The sequence below is a fragment of the Chiroxiphia lanceolata genome, chromosome 21 (genome assembly GCF_009829145.1).
Source record: "Chiroxiphia lanceolata isolate bChiLan1 chromosome 21, bChiLan1.pri, whole genome shotgun sequence".
Classification (NCBI taxonomy): domain Eukaryota; kingdom Metazoa; phylum Chordata; class Aves; order Passeriformes; family Pipridae; genus Chiroxiphia; species Chiroxiphia lanceolata.
This window is the reverse complement of record NC_045657.1, coordinates 10,932,761-10,943,071: the sequence shown is the minus strand read 5'-3', so window position 1 is coordinate 10,943,071 and position 10,311 is coordinate 10,932,761. Positions and strand designations below refer to the sequence as shown.

At 54.6% G+C, this 10,311-nt stretch overlaps 1 protein-coding gene across 1 annotated transcript; it reads right to left on the bottom strand.

Moving 5' to 3' along the window:
- Positions 1-1,307: 1,307 nt before the first annotated feature.
- On the bottom strand, positions 1,308-10,311 carry LOC116797103 (ectonucleoside triphosphate diphosphohydrolase 8-like). The gene is given in 11 exon segments (XM_032708338.1): positions 1,308-2,356; positions 2,592-2,729; positions 3,516-3,626; positions 4,236-4,508; positions 5,673-5,689; positions 5,692-5,905; positions 6,692-6,852; positions 7,843-8,001; positions 8,469-8,586; positions 9,491-9,627; positions 10,237-10,311. Coding segments are annotated over 10 exon segments (1,497 nt in total). The 5' UTR covers positions 9,614-9,627; positions 10,237-10,311; the 3' UTR covers positions 1,308-2,173.

The window sequence follows — 10,311 nt, the reverse complement described above, 5'->3', positions numbered from 1 at the left end:
AATAACAATTTAATAAAAATAATACAATAAATACAATTATACAGACGAACAATTCGTTTAACCCACAAAACCCAGATGTATAACCCTGCACCCCTGGGGCATGAACAGAATGGTGTTCATTGGGCCCCCCTGAGTCCAAAGTAATCATCATCATGGCTAGGCTTCGCGAATGAAGATTTGGGAAGGCACTATCCACATTTGCTACAGGCACGCTGGTGGCTTATGAGGCCAATACGTGACAGACATATCCGATTGTAAAAGGCACAGCAGAAAGACTCCTTAGATGGTGTAATCTGCAAGACACGGTTCTTTCTGCGTTGCCTTTTTTCCTCGAGAGTGATCCTGCGTGTGATCTCGAAGGAGACAGCTGCGTTATAAATGGTGTGTCTCCAGGCCTCCCGATTGGAGGCCAGAGTAGACCAGTTATGGTGATCAATATGGCCAAGGCTGAGATGTTGTTTCAGGGAGTCCTTGTATCTTTTCTTCGGGGCTCCTCTCGTGCGGCAGCCAGTGGCAAGTTCACCATAGAGCAGGATCTTAGGGAGGCGGTGGTTGGTCCTTCATCCTTGAGACGTGCCCAGCCCATCGCAGCTGCGTTCTCAGTAACATGGCCTCAATACTAGTGACAGCTGCTTGCTCTAGTACAGATGTATTGGTCACATAATCTGACCAGCGGATGTTGAGGATTGTACGGAGGCAGCGCTGATGGAAGCGTTCAAGGAGACGCAGGTGGTGGCGGTAGACGACCCATGATTCGGAACCATATAAGAGAGTAGACAACACTATGGCTTTGTAAACACCGATCTTGGTGCTTTTCTTCAAGTGTTTATTACGCCATACTCTCTTGTGGAGTTTTCCAAAAGCACTATATGCCTTAGCTAACCTGTTGTCTATCTCTCCGTTGATCTTATCGTCTGAGGAGATGAGGCTACGAGTCCAAAGTAAAACGAGAGGGAAAAACCTGTTAATGAGAGTGGTGATCTCAGTCTGGTTGAAAGTGGTACTCGCAGTCCGGTCAAGGTTCTGGTCCCCCTTTGGATCCAACGAATGGTACCAGAAGTCCCAAGACCCCAAGACTATATACCCTCAGGTTCAGGCAGGAATGCCCAGTACCTCCCCCAGGGTGGGGAGTTCCACAATGGGTGAGATATTTTTGGGATCCTTGGTGGCCCATTAGCAGACATGACCCCTCAGGCTGGGTGTGGAGGTGCTAATGACTCCAACATCACCCCTAACTACAGCCTGAGGGGTCAGGTGTGCTCTGGGCAGCTGCTGCAAATGGTCTATTGTTAACAGTTCCTGGGAAATGGCATGGAGGGTGTAGAATACACAGTTTGTGGAACACCCACACAGTGATGAGCTGGTCCCAGCTGTTCTAACTGGGACACACAGCCGTGGGCAGGGCCCAGCTGAGCCATGTGCAGGTCAGGATCCACAGCCTGCTGGAGTCTCAGCCTGACACCCACAGAGCCCAGGCCTTCTGCTGGTGGGACAGTGTTACCTCCACTAAGGCACTCAGGAACATCAATCCCTTTATCCCAGACACAAAAGAAGATGATGAGATGAGATGGTGAGATGTGATGACATGACATGACATGACATGACGATGAGATGAGATGGACCCTCTGGAGGGGCACAGACCACGCTTCTCACTTTGGATGCTCAGTTTTCCTTTTCTCTCCGAGACCATCTCCACATAAGCCCAAGCTACAGACCCTGAGCAAATGGGGTCCTGCAGAGCCCTGCATGCCTGCACACCTGGAGACAAGTAAGAGGCTGGCACTCCTGGCAGGGACCGAGGTCATACCCAGAATGGCTCAGAGCACCCCGACACCAGGTGCCTGCAGCCGAGCACCAACAGCCTGGCACTGGGGAGCTCTTCCAGAGCCAGGCTAGCTCTCATGGGCCCACATTCCAGGGGGATGGAGCTGTATCTGTAACAGGCAGCAATGTGAGAAGGCAGACAGGCATGGCTGAGGCTTCTGTAGGCTGATCCCATCAGGAGTCCACGGGAGCAGAGCTCCTCTGGAAACCTCACATATGCCTGTCTGCATGTTGGGGGCCAGTCTCATGGGAGGCCAGACCCCAGTTCTTTGGTGCCAGTCCTGTAGGCAGGAGCACAGGGGCCCTAGCACAATTTATAACTCCTGGGCTCCGAAGCACAGCCGGGCTTCTACACCCACAGGAGCAGGAGCAGGGCAGTGAGCCCCAAGACAAGAGTGAGGATAATGAAGGTGATGGCTGCAGCCCACAAAGAAGGCATGTGCCCCTTCACCCTGGTTGGAGCCTCCGCTGGGATCATGTTGGTGAGGTTCAGCATGTACCCCAGTGTCCAGCCAATGTCAGCACTTCCTGCCTGCCCAGGGAGAGAGGGAACAGACTGTTAGCCCTGCAGGAAAGCCACTGATATCACAGGGCCACTTTCTGCTCAGCCCAAGCAGGGTGCAGCAGCTGCCCCCACACCGGTGCCACACCAGGACAGAGACAGGCAGGGTTCTCTGGACCATGGCTCCCCCTGAACCACAACACAGGGGCTGGATCTCCCCCAGTGCCACCTCTGCTCCCCCCCACAGGCTGAGAGTGCTGCCCACCTTCATCTGGAAGAAGATGTTTTTCCAGCTGGTCTCATTGAACTTGTAGGCGTCGAGGAGGAGTGTGAGGATGTAGTTGGCATTGGCACAGTATTTAGGCAGTCGCTTGGGATCCTCTTTAGGGTAGCTGGAAGATAGCTGGGGTGGGGAACATTTGGGGATGAAGGGAAGTTGTCCACAGGCAATTTCTGTGCAGGGACAATGTCCTGACAAGTGCTGCATGAGCGGTGGTGGCTCCACAGTCACCAGCATCCAGAAAAAGACTTCTGGACCAGGCAGTGATTTTGGACCTCTCTACACAGGGCAACTCCTTTGGGGAGGATTTATGTTCCACATGGAAACAGAGAGACATATTGGAGCTCCTCCTGCCCCAGATTCTCCCGTCTCTCTGCCCCATGGTGGTGCCACATCACTGGGTCTTATCCATCCCCATTTTTTGCCCAGAGATGTTGTGGCTGCCCCATCCCTGGAAGTGTTCAAGGCCTGGTTGGATGGGGCTTGGAGCAACCTGGGCTAGTGGAAGGTGTCCCTGCTCATGTCAGAGGGATGGAACAAGATGAGATTGAAGGTCCTTCCAACCAAACCAGCCTGGGATTATACGATTCTATGGTTTGACTTGTCTCCAGAGTGGTTCCAGCAGCCGTCTCTGCTCTCACCATCCTCCTGTGCCACAGATCCACCTCCATCCCCATTCCCACCTCCATTCCCAGCTCCTGTGCTGCCCTTGCCTGCCCTGGTGCATGAACATCCTTGAGTGGATGCAGGACAGTCTCAGCTCCACACAGCGCAGGGATGGCTCAGCTGTGCAGGGCACAGGTCAGAATTGGGCAGCCTTTCCCTGGACGGGTCCCTGCTGATCTCCCCCCACCCCAGAACCCCTTTGCTTGTGAAATTCCCCCACAGCCTCCGTCATGGGGAGCTTACATCTTCCCAGCTCCTTGTGCAGAGCTGCTCGATGGCCTCCCTGGCTGTGGCCAGCGGCTGCCCCTCCGTCAGGTTGAGGAACTTGAAGTTGTAGTAAAAGGCAGAGAAGGCCTGAAAGGAAGAGGCAGAAATGCTGGTGAGCTACAGTGGGGAACCCCCAGCAGCTGCCCCCATCTCCCCTGGATCAGGAGGTCGGGTTGGTCCTTCAGAGGATTTGCCCCACCCAGGGTAGTCCCAGGGCAGTGCTGTCCCTGTCCCAGCAGAGGATGGGCTGTGAGGTCAGTGCCTGCTGGTGACAGCAAAGTGACAGCCAGCAAAGGCAGAGCCTTGCCTGAAGGCTGCTGGCTAAACTCCTGGGTTTTTACCAAAAACTTGGGTTTTGACAAACACCTATTTTATTAACACATCCTTGGAAGTGTTTAAGGCCAGGTTGGACGGGGTCCTGAGCAACCTGATACAATGGGTTGGGGCGTGGAATGAGATGATCCCTTCCAACCCAAACCGTTTTTGAGGCTCTGTGATTATTAACACGGTCCCATTTGGAGATTTGGCTGAAAAACCTGGCAGTGGCAATCTTTGGCATGTCCAGGGACAGTGTTAACTTGAGAGCTCCTTGCCCCGGTTCACTGCAGGGAGGTGACAGTGCCCTGGGGCAGGCGGGGACACCACAGCGCTCAGGGACGTGCCCTGCCCTGGGGCGGGCGGGTGGATCTGCCTTACAATGAACTGCCCTCGGACTGGGGGCTGGTAGACGCCGTCGAAGGTGCAGTCCCGGCTCTGGCCGCACGCCGAGAAGTTGAACAGCTCCCTGACGGCTGCCAGGCACCCGCTGGCACTGCCCCTGCCCTCCAGGGTCACCGTGCTGTCACCGACAGGCAGGCGGGCGTCGCTCCGGTCGGTGCAGGGGCTGGCGCGGAAGGCAGACAGACGGACCGTTTCATTGTAGCCCTTTGGGTAGCAGGGGTGATAGACCCGTGTGCTGGGGGCCGACGCCTGGGGACAGCAAAACACAGGCTGCAGCCTCCTCCAGACCCTCCTGGCAGGCAGGCCGGGGCCAGGACTCACCCAGAATCCCCCCAAGGCCACGGGCACCGGCATCTCCCACCTCCTCAGCAGGAAAGATCCTCCTACTGTTCAATCCTGGTCTTGTTTGGCTGTCTTTGTCCCAACCTCAGCCCAGCACTAATTGTTACTCTGCTTTGTCTCATCCCCTCTTCCACTGAGGGAGACCTGTTTCAGAGTCCCAGAGTGTGTCTCCCCTGGCCAGCACGATCATTTTTGAGGCATGCAAAGACCTCTACACCCAGCTCTAGCTCTGGCTCTAGCTCCAGTCCCAGCCAGAGGCAGCACCTGGGACCTTCCTGGCTGTACAGCAGGAGCAAACCCCTCTGGATCACCGAGGCTGCTCTCCTGGCAAAGTGCAGCTCCATGAAGACATGTTTCACCTCTGACCTTCAAAAAAATGGTCCAATAAAGGTCTTCTCATGTTCTTGCAGTCACAGAGTAGTAGCTGAGTTTCAGGGGGACCTATAGGGTCCCTGTGCCAATCCCCTCAGAGCATGACCAACTAGAGCAGGTCACTCAGAGCCTTGTCCCATCAAGTTCTGAGTAGAGTATCTGAGTATCTCCAAGGATGGCAACTCCACACACTTCTGGGTTCTATTCTGATATCTGAACATTCTTATTGGGGAAAACGTTTCCATCTGGTTTGAAACTCAGATGTTCCAACTTGTGCCTGTTGCCTCTTGTCCTGGAACTTTGCACCTCTGAGAAGAGCCTGGTCCCACATTTTTGTGCACCCTGTGTACAGCCAGAAGATCTCTCCTGAAGTGCCCTTTTGACTTCCCTCATCCCTGGAAGTGTTCAAGGCCAGGTTGGATGGGACTTGGAATAACCTGGGCTAGTGGAAAGTGTCCCTGCCCATGGCAGGGGGGTTGGAACAAAATGGTCTTTAAAGTCCATTCCAGGGATGTGATTCTACGATTCCCGTGCTCCTCTCCACATTTGCCCTGCCATGCTCCAAGGAGCCTGTAATTGCTCTCAATCCTTGCTGATACCTCTCTGAAAGAGCCTTGCCAGGTCTTATTTTATGCATTAACAAGTCTGTGGTTGGCATCATGAGGACTAGAGGCCATTACCCCCTTAGTTCCTTCTCACCGCAATTAATTCCTTGCCAGCCGCTTCAGCATCTCGTTCTGCCCGTAGCAGAGGTAGCTGTGGGTGTAGATGTTGTAGTTGTACCCATATAGGGTGAATTTGGAGGCTTCATTCTGGTTTAGCACTGAACCTTTGGGCATAAAGCTGATTTGAGTGGATGCTCCTCCAAGATCCAGTGCCCCAAAAACGTTGGCTGCCTCTGGATGGAGCCACATGTGTGCTTTGGGAGAGAACTGCCAAGGACAGGAAAGGAAGAGGAGTAGTACATGGCTGGCTTAATTGCTCTCAGCAGAATTCTCATTCCATTGAACTCAGGCAGGATTCTGTTGCTAAATTCAATGGGCATTTGGTTATCCTGTACATGAGGCCCCATCAGCTCCCTGCCCAGCCAGCCTGGTCCTTTACCAGAGAGATGGAACTGTCTGTGGTCAGGATATGCCCACATTCTGTGGGCTCACCTGGCGCCGAGTCACCAGTCCCAGACCAAAGTGCTGGTGGGCACCTGGGGCCCTGCCCTTCCCAAGGACCAGGTTGCAGAGGGCTGGTGCAAGGGGAAGGATGTTCTGTGTCCGACAGCTTGCACAGGAGCCCACGGTGCCAGCACCACACTGAGCTGTGGCAGGGCTGGGATAGAGGGTGACAGGACAGAGTTTGGTCCAAGCTGCCTTCAGACGGCACATTGAACCAAAGCTGGTGTCTTCCAGTGCCACAGGAGATGGAGCTTCCCAGGGCAGTGAGACAAAGCCCAGCAGGAGCAAATGGTCCCCACTGGCTGTGCAGCCAACCTCGCTGTCCCTGAGAGACCCTCTGTCCACACGGTGTGGAGATTGCCCTGAGCTCTTAACAGACACACCCCCATTCCTGAGTTCTCCCCCATTCACTGTGGGCAACCAGAGGATAATGCCTCCTTCCCTGGGATATCCCCAAAGCCTCTAACCCTGACATCCTCCTGCGCTAAGCAAGCTTCAGGAAATCAGAAAATATTTATTAGCAGAGTGGGGTTTCGACCCTTCTCCCACCTTAGTGAAGGAGTCCAGCAGGTAGTTGATGGTGATCCAGCCATAAGCCCCCTCCTCCTCTCCCGTAAGGATTCGGGCCCCTTTGAAATCCACAGGGTACTCTTGCATGGTTTTAGTGACTTCAGCCAGGACTTGATCTGCTACTGAACTGTTTCTGTTCCCTAGGAAGGACTTAAAAGTCAGACACATACCCAGCTAAAAACCAGTACTACAGAGGAACTCTCAGAGTTCCACATACTCCAGCCCTTGCAACAGCAGTCTTTATGAAAGGAAATTTCCTCTGCATGAAGCTGCTCGTAGGGTGTAAATCCCAGCTGTCTAGGCTTGGCATCACACATCTGGAGCAAGAGCAACCTCATCCCTCCAGTGCAGCTGATCCCAGTGACACAGAGTTTCCCAGGGACACCCTTCCTGCCTAAGTATCATCACGTGCTGGGGGCAGAGGGAGTTGTGCTGCAAGACCCAGATTTGAATGTCACCACTGACTGCACCCAGCAGGGCTGGTTGCTGAGCTCCAGGGGGTGTTTCGGGAAGGTTCCAGCCTGGTTTCAGACCTCTGAGTGGGGAAGATATCTCAGGGCTCGCTCTCTGAAGCGAGTAACCCTCAGGCTATGGCCCAGCTCCTTCCCAGGGACAGGGTATGACTGCCAAGGCACAGGAATAACGTGGGATATCTGCAGCCGTAAAACCAAGAGCCATGAAATGAAGGCTGATATTTGAAGAGAGCTAATATGGGCTGGTGAAAGGTAACAGCAGGTCCTGCATCACCTCATTGCCTCTGACCCCTGCTCCCCCACCAGCACCCATCCACCTGGGCAGGTGGCACATCCCCTGGTGGCATCTCAACTCCCTTGTGCTCAAGGAATCATGAAGAGCAAACAGAGCTCTGAGAAGCGTTTCTTGCTTGGAACTGGGCATGCAGCACCATCCCAGGATGTGGGCCCCTCTGAGCAGTCTCTCTGCCCCAGAGGCAATGGCTCAGGACAGCTCAGTCACACCCCTGTCCCCACAGGGCTGCCTTCTCCCCTTCTCCCCATTCACCCATCCCTTGCCCATGGCAGAGTGGGATCTGGGATCCTGGCCCCACACAGGACATTGTGTCCTGGCAGTGGCTGTTGCAGCTCTGTCACTGCTGTCACCCCGTGCCCCACAGCAGTACCTCAGTAGCCTCATGCCAGCTGTTGCTCCGAGATAAGCTGGGACATCCCTCTGTTTCGCAGCAGGAACAACATTCAGGGCTTTATCCAGGCATTCCCTTAGGGAATCACCGGCTTTAGGGGGATCGTAAGCATAGCTTGATATGCCGGGCCCTGGAAGAGAGTAGGCTGGACAGGCTGGTCGGAACAGCTCAGGAAGGGATGAGGGGAGGGCTCAAGACAGTGAGGTCTGTCGCCTCTTAGCAACAGAGGTGCTTTTCCAGGGTCCCCTGGAGACCTGATTGACCCACATTTATTTCCTCTCCTATATATTCCCAACATGTCCCATGCCTTCAGTGTCCCCAGCTCTATGGGTGACACCTTTCTCAACCAGGACAGCAGCTGGGGGCATTCCAAGGCAGAGGGATGAAAATTCATTCACCACCCAGGTGTTTCAGTCCCACCCAATGCGTGGGCACCAGGCCCAGGGGTCAGGGATACCCTGCCTGCAGCCAGGGCTCCCCACTGTGCCTGCAGTGCCAGCCCGATGGACAGAGCTGCCTTAGAGGGAGGGCCAGGTCATCCCACCCCCCACTCGAACACACAGGGCAGCACAGAGCCCAGGGCAGGGGGATACTGACCCTGGACATCACAGGACAAGGTCTGGCTGACCACACCAGTGTCATTCTCCTTGTCTGAATCCCACTCGTAGACAAACAGAGAGGTGTGGGACGAGCCCGCATCAAACACCATCCCATACTGCAGGGGAAAATCAAGACATCATGGTAGTGGAGGAGCAGCAGCAGCCTGCCTCTGACCTCACCATGGCCCTGCCAGGGTGGTGGGGTCAGAATATGCCCCAAAACCCATCTCTCTGAGGCACAACCGTGGCAGAGCAGAGTGGTGACCTCAGCACAGGCATTTCTCACGGCAGCTGAGGGACTTTGTCATTCACTCTCCTGAGGTCTGTGCAGCAATGCCAGCTCACACAAACATTTCCTTCATTGTTTCCTCATGCTTTTTCATTTTCCTTCATGGTCACATACCTTTTGTGTCTACACTGGCCCCACCTTGGGGCCAGCAATTCACCAACTCCAGTGCTCTCTGAAACCCCACAGCTGCACCCAGCCTGGGCAGGGACTGGCAGGGCCATACCAGCCCAGTCCAGGAGCCCCCTGCCTGTCCCCCATAAAGCCCTCCACCTCACCCTAAAACCCTGCCATCCCTCTTCCAGCAGCTGGGGTGGGATGCCAAGCTGCAGGGAATGACAGAGGGGAGGCACGATCCTTGTGCCATGGTGTGAGCAGGTCGGGACAGGCTGGTGGGAGGTGGCAGGAACAAAGGGCCTGTGGAGCTCTATCACCCTGCCCTGGGAGAGCAGAGGGAGCAGGTCAGGGCTCTTCCCTACCTATCTGCCTGAAGGTAATCTCCAAACACAGCCTCTGGTGGCTCGTTCCAGAGGAGGCTTCTCCCTTTGACTTCGAGGTGGCCAGGCTGTGTTTCTTCTGCCTGCACTCTGAGGTGGGAACAAAACACCCACCCTGCTACTGTAAGGCAGTTCCTAGCGGCCCCCCTTCCCCTGGAGATGAGCTGTTGTCTCTGAGCACCTGCCCAAAGTGACAGGTCTCTCCAGTGGTGCTCAGGGACCTTCTTTTGGGCTCACCTTGATCCTGGGTGGCAGTGTCACATCTTCAATCTTCACCAGGCTGAGAACAAGGGCGATGATGGAGAGTGCCACCAGTGTCCCAATGATGGTACTGATGAAGGGCTTCTTGTTAGCCATCATTCAGGTGAAGGCTCCTGTGAACCCAAACACAGGAGAAAGGTGATTGGACACCTGGGAACATGCTGTCAGTGAGATCCACCCCAAAAGGTGACACTGTCTCAAGCTGTGCCACCCAGAAATCCTGGTGGATAGTCAGATCTTTTCCTGGGAAAAGCAATATTAGGGTAAAATAGGAGGAGCAAAGGAGAGAGGGGTTGGTTGTCCAGCAGCCTGGGACAGCTGTGATGGGATCACGACAATATTCCACATCCAGCACCCGCTCCTGCTCAGCTCCCTCCTACTGGGAAAGATCGGGTCTGGGAGGAACAAGAGAAACACTGCAAGGAACAGAGGAGAGCATGGGGAAACTGCAAAAACCCTCAGTGGGAGGGGAGGGGAGAGTGGCTGGTTGCATTTTACAAGCTGTCAGTAAGGTCAGCTCACCTGTGGCACTCCCGGCCCCACACCCAGATGTATGTCTCAGGGCTGGCTCAGAGTCCTTACCGTGGCTCTATGCTCCTTCGAGGGCAGCAAACCCACTTGGACTTGCCTTTTATGTCCTTTGGAAGTGGATACTGCTGGAAAATCCTTCCCCCTTTATTTTCTCCCAGAGATCATCAGCCTTAGGCAAAACTCTCTAATATCTGTTCTCCTGTTTGTCTTGCAGTTGTATTCGTGGCCCAGCTTGGCATCTTCATTATCTTCAGCCTGTTAGTCCC